General features: G+C 32.4%; 2 protein-coding genes and 1 long non-coding RNA gene across 3 annotated transcripts in view; all 3 read left to right on the plus strand.

Moving 5' to 3' along the window:
• Positions 1-6,119: 6,119 nt before the first annotated feature.
• LOC149487370 (uncharacterized) overlaps positions 6,120-21,947 on the plus strand; it is a 67,665-nt gene continuing 51,837 nt past the window's right edge. Inside the window, exon 1 of the long non-coding RNA XR_016315911.1 lies at positions 6,120-6,138. This is a non-coding gene — a long non-coding RNA (uncharacterized LOC149487370). The remainder of the gene's footprint in view (positions 6,139-21,947) is intronic.
• Positions 11,545-12,849, plus strand: LOC149487371 (uncharacterized). The gene is made up of 2 exons (XM_089697156.1): positions 11,545-11,632; positions 11,881-12,849. Exons 1-2 carry the CDS (start codon positions 11,621-11,623, stop codon positions 12,754-12,756), a joined length of 888 nt encoding a protein of 295 aa, XP_089553282.1. The 5' UTR covers positions 11,545-11,620; the 3' UTR covers positions 12,757-12,849.
• On the plus strand, positions 17,592-19,211 carry LOC149487372 (uncharacterized). The gene is made up of 2 exons (XM_089697157.1): positions 17,592-17,658; positions 18,610-19,211. Exons 1-2 carry the CDS (start codon positions 17,647-17,649, stop codon positions 19,102-19,104), a joined length of 507 nt encoding a protein of 168 aa, XP_089553283.1. The 5' UTR covers positions 17,592-17,646; the 3' UTR covers positions 19,105-19,211.

The following is a 21,947-nucleotide window of genomic DNA, read 5'->3' on the forward strand; positions in this document are numbered from 1 at the left end:
GCACTACAGCTTTTAACTGAGTAGTCCCTTTTGATGATGGACATTACCACACAGTTCTTTGTTGTTGTTTTCAGTTATATTTTTTAAGTTTAGTTATAAGGTTTTTTATATTATTTTATTTGTTTGTGTTTTAAGTTTTATTAGTTTTTAAGTTCTGTTAGTTTTTTTGTTCTCTTTTTTATGTTCGCTTTTTGTATCTGTGTGGTTTGTTTATGGTCAATATTTGTTTTTATTATTATATTATTTAAATGAATTAATTTAATCAAATGACATGTTAAGGAAAAAAACAACGCAAAAATGTAAACACAAAAACATCGATTGTAAAAACTTAGAGATTATATAACATATTTTAAGATCCTGTTCAAAAACTCCTTACACGGTAATATTTAATAAAATAAATAAAATAAAATAAAATTGTTTTATTTCAGGACATATTGTGTTCCCACTTCCCATATGCAAGTTACAATGTAGAATTGAAATAGAATTGTACAAAATTAAAATTAAAATTTAAGATAATTAGAGCATCATTTATATTTTTCTTGGCTTTATATTTAATGACAAAAAATAACTAAAATAATATTATAATATTGCTAGAAAAGTAGGTAGGTATCCAAACAGATTATTTCCCAGAAAAATATAATATACGGATACAACTACATCATTGCCAGATATTGCTACTAATTGAGCTGCTTATTCATTCTTACTGGAAAAACACGATGCAAAATTTATAATATTCGCGTAAAATCGTAAGTGAAAAGTTCTCGTGATATTAAACTGTAGTAGGCATATACTAATTCGATGGGAGAACTTGATCCATGCTTCGATATACCAAAGGTCGGCCGTCGGATTAGGGCTCACATATTCATAATGATTTTTCAGAAAATTTTAAGCTTATAACATTTCACATTATTACAACATGTATCTAATATGATATTGAATGTCCAATTTGTATTATTTTGCATTCATTTGGACGGAATTTACCTGAGCTTATACTTAGGCTCTATCTTTGCCAAAAGTTTCGGATTTTAAATAAATAAATTACATTAACTATTTCGAGTCTCTCTCATTTTTTTAATTTGGTTGTAACTTTCATTATCTTTGGATATAATGTTCATTGTTCATCCTTAGTTTATTGAACCCATCGGTTCAAGAAATCGTTTAAGCAAAATATTCCCAACACTGCGCTACAACTCAAGGTCTTCAAGATTTCTTATATAATAGATTTATTGGAGTTTATGAAAAAAATCGATTTCTTTCCCAAATACGTAGTTTCACTCAATTTTTAAATTATCGACTCAGCTCATATCGATTAAGCTGTTTTATATGGATACTTAAAAAGGAAAAGTATGGTAGAGCTCGGCTCTGTAATATTACTATTAAATCTGTAGTAGGTAGTGTTTGGTATTTTTTATTATTAAGACATTAGAGAACGATTCGACACGAATCTAACTTGCTCTTCATAAAGCTTTCTATCCCTCAAAAATACATATATTTTGATTCCCAACCAAGAAAATAAGAAACCGGCTCTTTAAAAATGTTGTGTGCGTTTAAAATCCATTGCATGTACATACACTCGCGGAAACAACTCGAATAATTGAACGATAATTGAAGTTCTTTGCTAAATTAATCTAACAGCTTAAACACGTATACGATTTAAAGATTATCATTAATAAAGCGTTGAAGTTAAGCTCAATCAATCAATAATTACCATTATAAGCAATAAGCAGGCTTGTTTTACGGCGGGGCTTGATTGCAGTCATCACTACAATTATAAACGCATTAAACTTTATTGTTTATCCTCATAAAAAGGCTGTGAACCTTATCAGCCTTCAGATTCATGAACAATTTGGTTTACTATTTTAATATATACCTAGATGTAGTCGTAGAGACAGATCAAATCATACTATGTAATTGGGTAGCTGCGAAGGTGTGGTATTAATTAGATGTAGGTAGATTTAGGTAACTTTTATAGATGAAAAACAAATTGTTTACCCAAAAATAACAAAGATGAAGGAGGAGATTTGTATTGGATTGAGGGTTGAGGAAGATGCAGGTGTATGTAAACAAAAAATATTTCATTGGTTCACAACTGGAATCGAAATATGCATTTGATATCATTCTCTATCTGCTAAAACAAAATATGTAGTGGCATGTAACACCAGTGTCTAAACTGATATGTACATTATTTGAATGTGTACCTATTGCTTATTTAGCGACATCTACATAAGGGATATGATTTGAATATTTCAAAACCAATTTAATATTATAATTTATATTTATAAACAAGTCTTTGTTAAAAGAATGCAGAAACAACAACAAAGATGTTTGACCTTCACTGTTCACAACAAACCGTATTAAATCTTACAAAATATACTTATCTGCAATATATTAAACCGATGACCCAGCAAACCCACGCAAAACCATAAAACTGGACAAAATATTTCCCAAACGAAATACATTTCTGGTTTAGTACTGAATTTTATTGACAGTCCGAAGCAAAACAGCGATGAATGCAAAACAAGTGTTTTGAATAGCAGATAAGGGATCTCTATTAGCGGTAGTATAGAAATGCCCGTGGCATTGTTCGTAAAATTAATTCAAAATTACAATATTGCTACTAAATTCTTGCAAGAGACCGAACTCAAAATCAGAAATGTTACTAACATTTATCTACTTTGAAAAATAAAGTCTTCTAACATTTTTGCGCCAATATTAACAAACTCCAAAATCCAAATCTTTTAAAATTAACAAACAAACACTTCTACCTATATTTATATACAAAAGGATATATTATCGAGCGTAGTCACGTGGGTAAGATGCCTAATTCTAGCAGTATATAAGCCTAAAGATGCGTCTGAGCGTCAAACACAAACAACACTTGCCACGATGAGATTCCTCGTAAGTTACTTCATTTATTACTTAATTTAATGCTTAAAGGAATAGAATATAGGAATTCTGAATCTAAATTCTTGAATAGTCATTTTTATTGTAACATTTGCGGATATCATTTTTTACCAGAAGTATTAAAGTATATATCTTGGTGTTTGGTAGAGGGACAATTATGTAAGATGGATTGTCAGGTAGTAGATTGAGGATGAGACGCAGAATTCCTTTCGTATAAAATACAAAAAAAAACTGTATCTTTTAACCCCAATTGTTTGTAAGGGTCTGGTTACTTTTCTGGTGCGTGCATGGCCCAATTAATACTACAATTTTCAGGCAAGCTTTTCAAGCTGGGATGAAAATGGAGTTTTACTTTGCTTATTTCACTTTAAAAATTGTTAAAAAAAACATCTTAGCACTGTCAGCGTATTTTGAGCTATCTGAACTACTTCAACCTTGTTTAACTTAAATATAACTATGTGCGTACTATAATGTATCCTTCTCAATTAATAGGAACTTTAGTAGTTAGTTTTTCATAATCATAATCTGATCTATTAAATCATGCTAGAGCAGAGGGACCTAAACAATTCATGACTATACTATCTTAATCTTAATACTATTATAAAGGCGAAAGTTTGTAAGGATTTATGGATGTATGGATGTATGGATGTATGGATGTTTGTTACTCTTTCACGTAAAAACTACTGAACCGATTACAATGAAATTTAGCACACATATAGAGGGTAACTTGGATTAACACATAGGATAGGTTTTATCCCGGAAATCCCACGGGAACGGGAACTATGCGGGTTTTCCTTTGAAAACGCGGGCGAAGCCGCGGGCGGAAATCTAGTGGCTGTTATAATGGTAAAAATGAGACGCATGATGCTGTTTACACATTTCTCATATACAAATCAACTTCCAGTTGTGCCTCGCGTTCCTCGCGCTAGTCTGCGCCGCGTCCGCCAGTTACGGCTGGTCGTCTGACTGGTCGAGCCCCGTGGTGTACTCCACGCCGTACGTGTACACGCACCACTACCAATCTTACCCAGCTTACAGCTACGGCGGGTGGAGCGGCTACAACGGCTACGGCAACCATGGATGGTGGCGATAATTGAAAAATATAGCGGCTTCTTGATGTAAAATTTTTTGATGTTTTTTATGTATGTATTAAATGGTTTTCAGTTTATTTCGTCTTTTTATTAGTGATGAATGAAATTTTGCCATTATTCTCGGAAATTGAAAATTGCGGCAAAGCACTGTTCGTTTTTCTCGTTACAGTTACTGCGGTATGCGTATTCTTTGCAAATAAATAAACAGAAGATAATACTTAGTTTTATTTTATAGTAGAGCGTGCAACCGAAACTGTTACACCTGACGCCAAGAAATTCTCTTCGCCCACTTACAGAGAAAATGTTTTACAAGGATCGACAAACAATTAATTAAAATAGTGGGAAAGGTGTGAAAATAGGAAAGGGGCCTAATATAAAATAGTCGTACCTATAAGGTAGTTATTTGTCGTATTCCCGAAATTTTTATTTAATAAATCACTGTAGCAATAATAGCTGTTATCAACATGTGTGTTTACGTAATTAATCCTCTCATTACTCAATAACACTTAAATAGGATACTAAAATTATCATAATAGTTATTAAACAGCATACATACACGCATTTGCTCGATTAACATAACTATAATTAAACTTAAGCGTTAAACAATTGCTTGAGGCTGCGAGTTGCATCTTTAGCTTCGACATTTAGTAATCTGAGGAAGGACTATAACAGCTATCTACATTTCGTGAAACGTTTATTCTGTATGCTAATTAATTATATACATGTTAATTCGAAATCAATGCAACTAAAAATGCAATGTTTACAAAACTGTGACATAATTGATAATAATACGTTATTCTCAAAGCTACAATGCTGCGAGCACTCACCGCCATCCTGTTACAAATGACCCGAAATTTTGTGTTAGTGTTTCGGGTCATTTGTAACAGGATGGCGGTTCTACAGGGGTCTTAGTACGCAATGACAAAAAGAAAAATGATGGTCAGAACGCTGATACCGGATACCTTAAGATACTGTAATATAAAATATTACAGTATCTTAAGATAAAATATTATAGTATCTTCATCGTGTGTGACGCGCTTAAGTCATAATTTTGATATCTCCATTGGTTCTACTTAGATCATTATGGGTTTTGTAACTGTAATTTGAAAACCAACACATTTTTTTACAATATATTATAAACTCCTGATACAATTTTTTTAGTCTATAATACGATGTTCAGAAAGTTATATTTACAAGACAAAAACGAGCAGAGAACATGAATACTTTAATTAAAAGCAAACTTTAATGCTTTTCATAGCTTCTTAAGCTTCATTCCTTCAAAACGTATCACAGAAAAAAAAATTACTCCGCCATAGTCAGGCTATAATGTTAGTAAAGTTAACGCAAGTAAACATTTAAATTTTAATTTGGAATCCGTACTAATATTATAAATGCGAAAGTAACTCTGTCTGTCTGTCTGTTACTCAATCACGCCTAAACTACTGAACCAATTTGCATGAAATTTGGTATGGAGATATTTTGATACCCGAGAAAGGACATAGGCTACCTTTTATTGCGAAATATGTACCACGGGCGAAGCCGGGGCGGACCTCTAGTAATATTATAAATGCGAAAGTGTGTTTATTCGTTTTAATGTGACATGGCCATGGGTAACTTTTGACAGCGGTGAAACGACTCATACTAATGCGAATTTAACATCAGGGGAATCCGCGGGCAAAGAAAAATATATGAATATTGTTTTCAATAAAAATGATGATGATGATATTGTTCATGATATTGTTTCCATAATTCCAGGGCCCTGGTGAAAGCGCCCAACGACCGGGCGAGTTTATACGTTCGCTAGCTATGCAGATACTGAGCCATTCTGCGCACGCCTGTGGATAAAGAGCATAGCGTACGGGATGTGAGTGGGAATAGGTGGGTGGTTTACTTTAATCAGTCGTAAAAATTTCCAATTTTAGGAAGATTAGAAAAATGATTTTAACAATAGTTAGGGAAATTTCTATTGACAGAAAAATTACGATAAGTCAGGAAAAAATTCTATAAGTCAGGAAAATTTCCATAAGTCGGAAAAATTTCTATAAGCTGGAAAATTTCCATAAGAAAGGAAAATTTCTATACGCCAGGAAAATTTCTATAAACAAGGAAAATTTCTATACGTCAGGAAAATTTCTATAAGTCAGTAAAATTTCTATACGTCAGGAAAATTTCTATACGTCAGGAAAATTTATATAGATAAGGAAAATTTGTATAAGTCAGGAAAATATTTATAAGCCAGGACAATTTCTATACGCCAGGAAAATTTCCTTGTATTTGAGACAGGAAAATTTCGATAAGACAGGAAAATTTCTATACGCCAGGAAAAATCGATGTCGGGAAAATTACGATAAGTCAGGAAAAATGTCTATAAGTTAAGAAAAATTGCAATAAGTCGGAAAAATTTCTATAAGCTGGAAAATGTCCATAAGAAAGGACAATTTCTATAAACAAGGAAAATTTCTATACGTGAGGAAAATTTCTATACGTGAGGAAAATTTCTCTTTGCCGCAAAATTATATAGATAAGGAAAATTTGTATAAGTTTTTTTTTTTTTTAAATTACTACAACCGGCAAAGGAGCGGGCGGTACACTTGATGTAAGGTGTTCACCGCCGCCCATAGCAATTGCAACGTTAGGTACCCTTGCGATTGTTTCATAAGTCAGGAAAATGTTTTATAAGCCATGAAAATTTCTATACGTCAGGAAAAATTCTATAAGCCAGGAAAATTTCTATACGTCGGGAAAATTTCTATAAGCTAGAAATTTTCTATAAGAATGGAAAATTTCTATAAACAAGGAAAATTTCTATACGCCAGGAAAATTTCTTTACGTCAGGAAAAATTCTATAAGCCAGGAAAATTTCTCTTTGCCGCAAAAATTTCTATAAGTCAGTTCTATAAGAATGGAAATTTTCTATAAACGAGGAAAATTTCTATACGCCAGGAAAATTACGATAAGACAGGAAAATTTCTATACGTCAGGAAAAATTCTATAAGACAGGAAAATTTTTATTCGTGAGGAAAATTTCTATACGCCAGGAAAAATCCATAAGTCGGGAAAATTACGATAAGTCAGGAAATATGTCTAGAAGTCAGGAAAAATTGCCATAAGTCGGAAAAATTTCTCTTTGCCGTAAAATTATATAGATAAGGAAAATTTGTATTAAATTAAGGAAAATTTGTATTGGAAAATGTTTATATTAAAAAATTTAATCAGAGAGATAATGTAAAAAGCAGTTTTAATCCTACTAATATTATAAATGCGAAAGTTTGTGAGGATGTGTGTGTGTGTGTTTGTTACTCTTTCACGCAAATACTACTGAACCGATTACAATGAAATTTAGCACACATATAGAAGGTAACTTGGATTACACATAGGGTAGGTATTATCCCGGAAATCCCACGGGAACGGAACTATGCGGGTTTTCCTTTGAAAACGCGGGCGAAGCCGCGTGCGGAAATCTAGTGTACTTATAAAGCAAATAAAATAGCTTACTTGATAGACTTTTCAACGTATTATCGTGTCGTATCCAGATTCGAAAATGTAGAGCTGTATCTATTTTCATAAATTTTATACATAAAGAAAACAAACAAGAATACGAAAAGAATTGCCAATTTTCTGTTCTATAGGTACAGCCTAACATAAGCCATAAAGAATACATAAAGACTACTAAACCTTTAAATTAAGCGTGGCTCGACACGTTTTGATCGATTTTGTTATGTAATTATAGTTATGTGACATGCATTAAAACTCGACCACGATAACCGCTTTATGTGAACTAGCCTTAACATTTACATGCGAACGTTTCGTAAGATGCACTATGATTCATTGACTATAGCTAGGTGTTTAATATATTATTGATACTTTATAGTGCATTAAATCATGGACTGTAAATGATAGGTTTAAAATGTTTTGTACAACTAACTGCAGTGTCTCGCCATTCCTTTTTTCGCGGAGATATTAATATTGAGGCCTGAGGGAGCCTGTATACATAAGTCGTTAATATTTCAGTTTAATATAAATAATTAATTATTTTTAAAGACTTAGTATGTTAAAATTCCTTTTTATTCATGTCTAACATTACCTTATCTTCGTTTTTTGAGTATATCTTTACACATTTATCAAATCCGTCGCACGACTAAATCGAATATCAATGAATCTAAGCTCTAACTCAAACTCAAACTCAAACTCAAACATTTATTTATTCAATTAGACTACTTTTAGTAGCACTTTCGAATCGTCATTACATAAGTATTTTTAACATTTACCACCGATTCGGAAAGCAGTATCTATGGAGAAGAACCGGCAAGAAACTCCATAGTTGCTCTTTTAAAATCATATTGTCAATATTACATAATCTGTAACTTAAATCTAACTACATAATATATCATAATATGCCAAAGAACTGTCCTGTGGTTCTTACGCGACAACCCTCCATGGATTTTCATCTTCCATATACATATTCCTTAATGCTATAATAGGCTCTCTGAACTAATATATTTTTTACATAAGTTTTAAATTTAGCACTACCAAACTCTTTAATATTATGAGGAATTCTATTGTAAAAGCGTATACCTTGACCCATAAATGAATTTTTAACTTTAGCTAATCGGAAAAATGGCATTTCAATTCTATTTCTGTTCCTTGTGCCATAACAGTGTCTATCTCCTACTCTTGTGTGTACGTCGGCATTTTTGTGTACATGCAAAATATTATTAAATATATACTGTGATGGTACAGTAAGGATACCAGTATTCTTAAAGAGATCTCTTAGTGAGTCCCGAGCACGTAAATTATATATAGAGCGAATGGCTCTTTTCTGTAAGATAAATATAGTTTCTATATCTGCTGCCCTGCCCCATAGTAGAATTCCATAGGACATAATACTATGAAAGTAGCTGAAATAAACCAATCTAGCTGTATCTTCATCGGTGAGATGCCTTACCTTTCGGACTGCATATGCTGCTGAACTGAGCTTACCTGCAGCGGTGTTGACATGGGCTCCCCACTGTAGTTTCTCGTCCAATGTTAACCCAAGAAATACAGTCGATTCTGTAGGGTGTAATACCTCCCCGTTCAAGGTAATATTTCTGCTCAACTTTTTAACGTTAGGTAGTAAAAATTCAACACAAGTTGTTTTTTTGGCATTTAATAATAAATTATTAGCAGTAAACCAGTCGGATATGTGTAAAAGAGTACTGTTCACTTCGTCAACATTTGGGTCATGCCTATCCACATTGAATATTAATGAGGTATCATCTGCAAACAGAACTATTTCACACCTATCCTGTAAATAATAAGGTAGATCATTGATATATACCAAGAACAAGAAGGGTCCTAAAATAGATCCTTGTAGAACACCAATGTTTCTAATGTGTCTAATCTAAAAATATACCCAATCCATACTAATATTATAAATGCGAAAGTAACTCTGTCTGTCTGTCTGTTACTCAATCACGCCTAAACTACTGAACCAATTTGCATGAAATTTGGTGTGGAGATATTTTGATACCTGAGAAAGGACATAGGCTACTTTTTATTGTGAAATATGTACCACGGGCGAAGCCGGGGCGGACCGCTAGTATAAAATAAGAAGAAAATAACAAATTAAAAATAAAGTATATTATGCTTGTAGGTATTGAATGCAGCAGATATCTCTTACCCGATCGCTTATAATCGCAGATGTTTACAATTTGGAAATGAAGGCATCGCTCAAGGCTAAACGAAGGTTAATCGTTGGATTATAATTTATAATATAGAAAACATATAACTTTTCATAAATTATGCATTATTATTTTAGTTAAAATTTAATATCACGACGTGCATTTGACTCTGTTCGTTGCGTATAAACAAAATAATGAGTAGGAAAAAGTTTCGAGTTTTATTTTGCACCTACTGTTTTTATAACTAACAATAAAATCATACAATTGCACTTTATTAAATTATTTTAGAAATGTTACGCAAATTATTAAAAAGGTTAAAAACAATTTTATAAAGCTTTATGCATATTTTTCCAACAAAATTAAAATAATTATCATAAAATATAATTTAAATGTTATTTTAACACTTTTTTTGTAATTATACATAATACTTTTCATGTTTTAGTGATTGTATAATGTACTCTATAATTGGAATAAAGCTTTATAGCGTTTAAACTTTATCAAAATTGACAGTCAAATTAAGAAAGAAAAAATAAGAGACACCAAAAACTGTAGAATAATAAAAATAATCGCGATAAAAAAAAACTACTACACTGATTTTCATCTAACAATGGATAGCGTAGTTGTCTATGAAGTTTTAGTATCTGTATTAATTGTTGAGTTTTAGTTAATAGCGAACAAAGCCGTAGGTCGAAATCTAGTCTATGAAAAACCGAATGCGACCGCAGCGGATGCCGGCTTTGCTTGTCAACAAAGCTGACCTTGCGCGAGCACATTTACCGACACATTATTTCTCCTATTTGAGTTTTGACCAATACTCGTCAAATAACATAAACTTTAGTAAATATTGCCAGTATTTGTTGCATTTTAAGAAATGTGTAACTATCTTAGTACATATCTAGAAATCATATACAACAAGACATATGTAATTGTTCAAATGGTAGAATTTAGGAAGGAAAAAAGACTTTATTTTATTTTTATGTCTAGTAAATGGTACCTAATGCTTTATGCAATCGTAAATAAATATAATAAAAAATGCTACTATTAAAAAATTACGGTATAAACTTATCTTACGGGTGTTGATTGTAGGTACTATCTCTATAATACTAGGATAACTAAAACTACCGGGTTACTATCCCATTCTCAAACTATATTATTTTCTATGTCGAACTAATGCCTATAGTGATGGTTATACAAAAAATAAAAAAAGCTATGAAACAAAGGAGCTAATAATTAATATTCTAGAACATAAACTTTCGATAATATCAACTGTATATTTGAATAGCTGACGCATTGATCACTGAAAATACTTATTTATCATGAATTATTTTTTCAGCAGCGTCGTCGAACTTACACTCTATGTTTCAGTAGTTTCACTTATCGGTTGTTATGGAAGAATTAACTAATACGATTAGGAGAAATGAGATGGATTATTATTGTTAACTACGGCATGGACCAAAAAATAGTTTTTTGGTCCATGACTACGGTCTTTCGTAAAAGGATGTAAAGCTCTTTAACATCCACCTGGTTGAACATTTATTATTATTTACTTATTGATGATTATAGAAATAATATTTATATTAAAAAAAATTTATTCGGTACTTTTATAAAAAAAGAACTAAGACATAATATTTTGGATTACAAGAAATAAGACCATAGGCTTCTTACTGCTATTTAATTGGACTCTTTCAAAACGAATTGAATATGCAAATATTTATCGCTTGCAGAGAATTTTGAATCAAAGAACCTAGCCGCTAAGAATTATAATATTTTGATTTTTTTTCGGCAAAACCATACAAAAATCATGGTAACGATTAATTAAATCATATTAGAGGTCTATTTTGAAATGAAAAATAAATTAAAGACGATGCCCAGTAAGGACGCGATGTCACAACGCCTGACTATATATGGGTAACCGTTTCGGTGACATATCATTAACTGACTGTCATCGTCTCACTAAGCACCATGAAAACCTTTGTAAGTATTCAACTGAAATAGCTTAGTTTCATACAATATCTTCCTATCAATTTATAAAAGTTGTGCATTGTAAATGTGAATTTGTTTTTGAATCAAAGTGCAAAAGTTCTTAGCATATATCTAATAGGTATCATATACCCACTTGCATATTGTAATAAAAGTATATAACAACAGTATGGACAAAAGACTCATCTCTTATTGAATTAGAATATGAAACAATGTCTAACAATATCTATAACTTGTTCCAGGTGATTGTATTGGCTCTGGTCGCAAGCGCGTTGTCCGGCAACGTCCGGCAGAAGCGCGGCTACCTCAGCGGCCTGCACTCCGCCAACGGGCTCTACAGCAGCTCCAGCGGCTACAGCTACTCCGCTCCCCCCTCCAGCTACTCGGCCCCTGCAGTTGGCTTGGCTTCCTCTGTAAGCTTTGCCCCAGCTGTCAGCCACATTGCTCCAGTATCCAGCTACATTGCCCCCTCGGTCGGATATTCCTCACACTCAGTAGGCTACGCTTCACCCGCAGTAAGCTATGCCGCCCCGTCCGTGAGCTACTCCCCATCATTGAGCTACGCCGCTCCCTCTTTCGGTTATTCTGCCCCTGCTAGATACGCATCATCCTCTTTGGGCTATGCTCCATCTATCGGCTATGCCGCACCTTCATTGGGCTACTCCTCCTCCTCCTTCGGTTACGCCACCCCTCTGAACTACGCTTCCCCGTCAGTCAGTTACTCCGCACCTCTGTCCAGTTATGCTGCTCCATCAGTAGGCTATGCCTCATCTGCTAGCTACGCCCCATCAGTAAGCTACGCACCGTCAGTAGGATACGCGCCATCAATCAGCTACGGCGCCCCCTCAGTCAGCTACGCCGCCCCCGCAGTCAGCTACGCCGCTCCAGTAGCCAGCTACTCCGCTCCGGCTTCCCGCGTCGTCACCGTCAACAAAGTCGTCAACGTGAAGAAGGTCGTCAGCGTACCCCAGGTCGTGAACGTACCTAAAGTGGTGTCAGTCCCTCAAGTGGTGCAAGTGAACAAGGTGGTGCCGGTCTCCGGCTGCTCCGGCTGCAGAGCTGCCCACTACGGCGCCAGCTACGGCAACACCTACGCTCCCAGCTACAGCAAATGGTAGAGACAACCTGTAAATGTTCTAGTCAAATTTTCTTGTGATTTTTAGTTTTACTTCTGTTATGTTTATATGAATAAAACTGTTTATTTTTTTTAATTACTTATTTTTCATTGACATCCTACCCCTTTATGCATAATTTGTACTTTATAACATAATTCACATCTAATGAATAGAGCGTACGTTTTAGAAACATAAAAAAGTATGCAATTACGTAATTTAGTAATTTAGAAGTAATGTGAAATATTTGTAAATATTAACCCAATATTAACCAATGTCAATATCCAAATCAATGGCCATGAATAGATTAACTCACGGACAAACCAGTTTGCCCATCGCCATTCATCAACTGCAGGCTGCGTTCACAACGAGCAACATAAACGTTCAAATTAAACATTAATATTTAATGATACTTCTAATAATAACTCGATCAAAGTAAATTTAAGTCAGAAACTGACATCTGCTTTAATTCAATACGGCAACATTTTAATGTAATTAATAAATTAACATATCACAGCATTTGGTACTGATATTTAACATTTTTTTAAATCGGTCTAGTTCGGCTAAGGCCGTATTACATTATGTGGAGTTGTTTTAATTTGAAGCAGAAACTGTATTTTAAAATTCAAGAAAACATCCTGATTTTTTTTTCGTGCTGTCAATGCATATAATTACGTAGCAAGTATAGTATAGAGAGGGCGCTAACAGGTGTTCTATCCATCTTACCGGACGCTGCTGCCTGCTGTGCGTGGAACTATGCGTCTTGGTACTTTATAAGAGATTTGACCATTTTTTGATAGAGGGTCTTTTCTTCAGTTGTGTTTTGTTGGGTCATTCTATCGCGGTTATAAAATCAGTCTGAAGAAAAAACTTTCGCTGCAGCCGCTTCCAAATATTTTCCAGTGACAAAACTATGCTTTTACTACTCGGCCGAACTCCATAGACGAGTAATTTTAAAATTGTAATTTGTTTCAGTGAATAAATACAAGTAATCGCTTTTAAAACAAATCAATTAACAAACATAATGATACGTCATATACCAAGTATTATGAGATCTTGTTAACAATTTATGAAACTCATTAAATTAAACTTCAATTGAGGAAAATTCACACAAAATTGCAAATATAACACTTTTGAAATAATAACGTTCACCCGCGACACGCTCGCGTGTGGACGTCACTTTTGATGGCCTTGTGACCTTCCAAACGATTCCCGTAAACTTTGCTCAGATATGTTATTAAAAAATTTAAGGAAATTGTTGTAATTCTTAATAAATGGTTCAACATTTTTATGTGATGTCGTTAATTAGAAAACGCCCTGTAATTATAGTCATTTATTATATTTACTATATTGGGTGTATCTGTAAATTAATTTTATTACATAATAGCAGTAATTGAATAAAGGTCCTATAAGAAAAATTAAAGTTACATGAACGGAAAAGCAAACTGACAAACTGTTCTTGTATTTTAACTAAATATATTGGCGAAGTGCATCTATTAGCCGTAAACAAAGAAGAAGAACTAAAAGTTGTCGACGACCTACCTACCTATCAAAGACGACAAGTAGCAAAGACGAATTTTTATTAAAAATATGTAATGTGACGGTAAATTTTATACCAAACTGTCATAGGAATCTGTACTCCGTAGTGGACCAAAATGCTGTTGATAATATTATTATGCATTACTTTTATAAAAGGCGCAAAAAATTCATTTCGGTGGCAACTTCTTTCACGTATAAAATTAAATTTTAATATTGACATGATTTTAAAAGAGCAACAATGGAGTTTCTTGCCGGTTCTTCTCCATAGATACTGCCACAATACTGCTTTCCGAATAGGTGGTAATTGTTAAAAATATGTATAACGCATTTCATTAAAGAAACGAATCTTAAATGGCGGCGCTTATCATCCCCTCTCGCTTACATGCAAAAACAAAATTGGGAAAAGTAAAATCACTAAAATGTATTTGATTTTCCCCATATTAGGTTTTATCATAAATTTACAAAATATATTCTTTGGGAAAAGTTGTTCAGTTTTATGGGCTCATTACAATTATTATGGGGATTTTGTTGCATTCTGTATAAGTAAATATGATAATTAAAATAAATACACAAATACCATAACAAAAAAGTTTGACAACAAACAATTTGAAATAATTAATAAAATAATTATCCATTTACGTTATTATTATTTTCTTTTTTGCTGATCCTACCATACGTCAGTGTCAGCTTTGGCCGCCATTGAATATTCGTTTCTTTAATGAAACGCGTTATTCGAAAGTGCTTCTAAAAGAAGTCTAATTGAATAAATAAATGTTTGAGTTTGAGCTTAAATTATGAGAACTAAAACTCTACATATAAATCATGGTCTAAAAAATATGAAACAAGAGTCTTGTATAACATTCTTATCTACAAAGTATTTAAGTAATGTTTGAGTATGAATTATATTTAAACGTACAATATTTTTGTATAATAATAATATTTAAGATATATAATAAAAAATAACATACAAACTCAGATAATATTATAATGTACATACGAAATTTATTACTGGCGAATTTTAAAGAAAAAACAATTTTAGGTTTTTACGCCAGATAATTTTAAAACGTGACTTTCAGATTTTTTAAATTTAATTTACTTTAAAACAAACTGATTAGTAATGTTACTAATTTTCCGCTTGTGGATTTACTAGTTAACAAATTCTAAATATACGTTATCCTAATTACATGCTTATATTTAAATCGCAATATTTAAAAAAAAAAACAAAGTTATAATTTTAAAACAGACAGACAGTTTGATTAAATTTATAGATAAATACAAACATGTAGATAAAGATTTGCGAAATATATAAAATATAACTGGTTTTCAGTGTTGCGCACAATTCACAACAAAAATGTTTGCCAATTACGCTGTAAATTGCTTCACATCAAACGAGACCCCACATAAGTACTTGTATTGATTGCGACAGATACAAAAGGAGATCAATGATAATATCGTTATTTATTTTTCTATTCTTTATAAATTTATAATGATAATATCTATAACTAGCTGTGCTCCGCGGTTTCACCCGCATTGCTCCGCTCCTGTTGGTCTTAGCGCGATGATATTATATAGCCTATAGCCTTCCTCGATAAATGGGCTATCTAACACCGAAAGAATTTTTCAAATCGGACCAGTAGTTCCTGAGATTAGCGCGTTCAAACAAACAGATAGATAAAACAAATTGCTTCTATTTTATAACCTGCATTATGCTATGACAGAGATTACGAATACTTTTTTGACTCATCGCCGAAGCTGAATTAATGTGACAGGACTGTGTTTGCAATAAATATTTGAATTTAAAATATTGTTTTGGTTTATTATAGCTTGTTTCAAAATATGCAAAACTCGCTAGAATTCGTAATTTATGTATTCATCTTACTACTAAACCAATTGTAATACGTTATTATGGTACCGTATAGTATATTTTGGTATTTTTACGGTTTTATATAATTATTAACTTTTACAGCAAAAAGCTCTATCTGTAAAATAGTATTAGTGAGATACTCATAATATTTTATTTTTATTTTTTATAAATTACTGTTTACAGAATACATTTAAATCAGTTGTAAGGCTTTACTTCGACATATTCCGAGTATTAAAAATATCTGTGAATAATACTTATTATTTGACACCTACGCGTTTATAAAGAACAGATAGGTCAAATCTTAATATCTCTAAAGGAATGCATTTCTCACAGAATATTGAAACTTTGATTTGGATCCACTGCCGTTTTAGTTATACCTGCGAATATATTGCCCTATGCGACAAGTAGAGCCTTCTTCTCTAACGTCAAAATAACTTATTTTAATTTATTTGCTAGTGTTAATATAGATGTTTGAATATTATATTGTAAGTAGTTCATTTCACAAAAAGGCAAATATTAATGTACAAAATATAATTTGCATAAAAAATACTTTGTCAAATGTTAAAAATATTAAATTATATTTAAAAATATTTTTCTGCAATTTGATTTGTGGCTAGATAGATAAAAATAATTTTGAACTTAATATTATTTGCCAACGATTAAAAGACAGATAAAATTAATTACTTAAACTGTGTACCTATTACCCACACTGCTGCACTTAACAAAGAATGTGACCTTTTTGTGAAGAAATTATTATGATGATATTGTTATTGCAATATTAGTAGAGCATTTATTTTTATTTTGTGTGAGAAAATATAATTTGATGAGAATTTTAAAGAAATGATTCTATTAATTGTAAATTAGCGACTTTGCTCGCGAAAGCTTCACTATACTTCTTCTAAAATGTTCTTCATCAAATCATTCATTCTCTTTCTATTTAAAAAAAAGCCTCCCATGTACTTATCTTAGATCAATATAATGAAAATATGATGTACAACAATATTTAATACACTTAACACTACACAAGAACACTTATAAATTCATGATATTAAAAAGCTTAGGGATAATAAGCTTATAATAAATATGATAAAAAGCTTTAAACAAATATCAATTTTGTTAGAATATTTTTTGGTAATATAAATTTTGGTATATTTTACACACGTATTACAATGTCTTGGTCATGCAGAAATAGAATAGAAGAAGGGAGATATGATTCTAAAGCTAATATACAGATAAACCTTTTCAACAAGGAAGATTCAATCTCTTCATCGATCGACTTTAACCTCATACAAATAACAACATATTAAAAATTCAAACAAACAGTAATAATAGCAAGGATGCAATAAGCTTGAATTTTAAAATAATTAATAAGGAGCGATTCACGAGGACGCTTGCGTCACCGCTCTACATTTCGGTATATATAGCCTGTGGGGGCGAGCCTCCTCACACATCACCTCTCAATCACCAAACAACCACCAACCAACTACTCCAACATGAAAGCTTTCGTAAGTAGAGCACTTTCATAGAGCTTTGTAATATTTTATAAGTAGAGTATTTTTATTGGTCGATGTCGAAACATCATTGTTTAACGATAATGCAGTTTTGTACTAACATTTGTTTTTGGTAAATTGTAATATTTTTGGACATAGCATGAGATAAAAACTTCATTAACATGTCTCATATCGTTTCAAAAGCTCTCTAGTATTTTACAAAGAGATTTTTTACTAATAATTGCATATAAACTGCATTCGTAAATAAACTAATCATCATTTATTGTTTTATTAACATCAATTCCAATGTTACAAACAAACCTTTTTATTTTGTTTGTCATAATTGTAACATTTGATCGAATTAAATATATTCATATAAAAGTGACTTAACTTTCATATTGCAAAGTTTCGCGACAGTGGGTCACGGTCGCGCCAAAATGTTACTTTTTCGCATAATATTCAATATCAAAATATATTCCCATAATGTTGCTTCATTTAATCCGACTATTTGCATAATTTTAATATTTAATTGATATTAATATAATATAACATAAACATATAATACGTACTTTATTACGACATCTTGATTTGTTGATCTTGTTAAATCGAGCTTGCTTCTGTGTACATAAAATTAAGTTTTAATTGAATATCCTTGGTTAATATTTATAAATGTCTTTTGAATTTATCCAAAGTAATATTATAACTAAATTATAACAAGTAGGTACCTACTATAAAAATTTATTTTTAAATCGTGTATTCGGTAATTTTTTCATAATTTTTATTAACCATGTACCATAGTTTTTATATAGTTACGTAGTCTTTAAAGCAGCTTATTTCTGCAGAAGAAATATTTTTAAAATTTAATCTCCTATCGAAAAAAAACTAGCAATGACTTACATCTAAATTTTGTCTCACATACAATGGCTTAAATCCAAAGAAAGTTTATCAAATATGTACTCTTTACAGATTGCTCTGTGCGCTCTCGTCGCCTGCGTAGCTGCTGGCGAGGTCCGTGACAAGCGCAGCTTCGTGCACGGCGGCTACAGCAGCTTGGGCAGCTACGGCGGCTACGGTGGCTACAGCAGCCTGGGCGGCCACAGCGGCTACGGTGGCTACAGCAGCCTGGGCGGCCACAGCGGCTACGGTGGCTACAGCAGCCTGGGCGGCTATGGCGGCTACAGTGGCATCCGCGGCTACTCCGCCGGCTACGTCGCCCCCGCTGCCCGCCTCGTCACCGTCAACAAGGTCGTGAACACCCAGCGCGTCGTCAACGTCCCCCAGGTCGTTAGTGTGCCCAAAGTGGTCTCCGTCCCCCAAGTAGTATCTGTGAACAAGGTCGTCGCAGCTCCCAGCTACTCTGTTGGTGGCTACGGATCCGGCTACAGCGGCTACAGCTCCGGCTACGGTTACGGTTCCTCCGGCTACGGTCACGGATCCGGCTACGCCAGCGGCTGGTGGTGAACAGTCTAGTCAAGTGCTCAATGTGATTTTTTTTAGTTCTATTTTGTTATCTCATAATTATTGTTGACATTATATGTTCTTTATTTAAATATATATTTTTATAAGGATTTCTTCGTTTTATTATCAAACTCAAACTCAAACACAAACTCAAACATTTATTTATTCAATTAGACTACTTTTAGTAGCACTTTCGAATCGTCATTACATAAGTATTTTTAACATTTACCACCGATTCGGAAAGCAGTATCTATGGAGAAGAACCGGCAAGAAACTCCATAGTTGCTCTTTTAAAATCATATCCATTTTTAACTCTTAACTAAAATGTATTTTAGTAAATAAATAAGTTTGTCTATATCAAAGTCAAACTAAAATCAGAACTATTTACACACTTCACTCTTTGATCATCATAAAATTAACATTAAAACATGACAGATTCTATACTATTTACCATTAAATTTAAATTTAATTTTACTCATTAGTTACTTAGTTTACAACACGCGCTAAAATACCTAATTAACGTAATATTGCTAGTTAGCTGTGGAAACAAATACAATTTCCTTGCGGAAATAAATGTAAACAATGAATCATTAACAAGGCATGAACGTGACACGACGATATATTAGAATAAATTGATAAATGTGCATCTAGTCATAACGCGCGCGCGTTGAAATCTATTACATCGGCCGCAACACTGCCACTGTTCGTGTCTATAATTCATTAACTTTAGGCGAAAATTCGTCGATCAACACTTGATGTACGCTTCTACTTTGTTACACACTTACACGCAAATATCCTCTTTTAATTTGAAGAACTCTGGTTTTATAATTACGTACTACGTAGTAGTAAAAGTAATACCGAAATCAAAATATTATATATCTAAGTGGTTTATTTAACGAGATTTACCACTTTTTCTGTAATTATTTATCAAAATAGAGTTATATATCTACAATTTTTAACTATTTTATTTTAACTATCAAAATTAATGCAGTTAGAGTTCCCTGCACTTTTTAATTATTGTATTGTAACAGTCAGTGAGATACTTTAGCTTCAGCTAATGCGTGTGTAAAATAAGTAAATAGCATATTATGTACTTTCTTAAATTATATCGATTCCTTAATAATAATCGCTTTATCGCGTCTCCATTTTCTAAAATAAGAAATACATATTACTTAATGTAAATATTAACAATTTAGTGCAAGTTCTCACAATTATGTAACCTTGGCTTTACATGCGTAACTGTCGCGACTAAGATTTATCTTATTTATGTGTTTATGCCCGAGATCTCATGATTACCGAGTTACCATTGAAGGACCGCGCGAAACGCAATCTTGCGACATTGAACTATAGTACTGCTATCATAGTGTATCATGTTACTTTGTTCATATTGAGTATTATGGAGGCTTTTTTGATTAAAAAACTGAAGAAATATCTTGTTTGCCCTCATTATCGATAATCGAAGTCAGATTTTTAAAATTTTTCATGAAACTTTCTAATTCTGGATAAACAATAAAAAATTAAAAAATTAATGAAAGATAAAGAAAAGGTTTTTATATTAAGACTAGCTGCGCTCCGCGGTTTCACCCGCATGGCTCTACTCCTGTTGGTCGTAGCGTGATGATATATAACCTTCCTCGATAAATGGGCTATCTAACAGCGAAAGAATTTTTCAAATCGGACCAGTAGTTCCCGAGATTAGCGCGTTCAAACAAACAAACTCTTCAGCTTTATAATATTAGTATATAGATTTATTCATACTTTCAATGTCCAGCATATTTTATCAAATACATAAATAAAATCACTGTCTCATTTACTTTTGTTGAACATCATAGACATCCCGGACATCCAATAAGTTAGTAATTATTGTGGTTTTGCAATCATAACCTACGAAGGAGGTACAAAACTTGGCAATTTGGCAATTGGCAATTGCTAATGCCAAAATTTCATACGGCTTGATGCCAAAAAATGACTAGTGAAATCCTGGTCTTAAAGTATGGTAAATAAAATAAGAAATAAGTATAGTATAGTAAATTTTTGTAATGAAATTCTTGCAAATAAATATTTTAAATTTATATTGATATCAGTGAGACTAGTCAAAACCGAGTTTATGCGTAGTATTTATCACTTTATTTATAGCAACAACATCAAATAAAGGTAAATCGTTCAATGTCAGTAACGTTGTAAATTTAGGGCAGCATGTTCTAGTAACAAAAAGAACCTTTGAATACTTATTTTAAAATAAATCAAAGTGTTACTATCTTACATAAATTTAATTTACAATATTTTCAATTTTTGAAACGTCTACCATTAATCATTAAAGCTTCTGTAAACCAAAGATACCATAAACAAATAGTGTACTAAAATCGCGCAATGGTCTTCATTTTTTCACTTTCACTGCTCTCCCCGCACGCATCTTCAGCAAAATTAAAAGATATTTATTATGCAACAAATGAACATCAACAAAGGCATCGCATTCACCAGCCGGATCAACGACCTTCAATACCAATGCCTCATTAATAATTCCATAAAAACACGCGCGAGATTTTATATTTTTATAAATATTCTTATAGCTATATAGTTTAGTTGCAGTTGTGTAACCGCGACTCTTTTCAAGGGCTCTACATTTAACGGTCCATTTATATTTTAATATACATAATCATTAATTTTTAATAAGAATCGATAATCGCGTATAGTTTTTCATTTCAATAAACACGCTTAACCTTGTGTTTAACTAATAACATAAATACCAAATCTAATAAAAAATGTACTTGATAAAAATTTATATTTTTATGAAATACCTACTGTCTTTAATAATTAATAAATTAAAATAAAAACTCAAATTATTT

The sequence above is a fragment of the Colias philodice genome, chromosome 7, assembly GCF_061535455.1.
Source record: "Colias philodice isolate Cphi_HAF_F1 chromosome 7, ilColPhil1 Martin Lab GWU primary, whole genome shotgun sequence".
Lineage (NCBI taxonomy): Eukaryota > Metazoa > Arthropoda > Insecta > Lepidoptera > Pieridae > Colias > Colias philodice.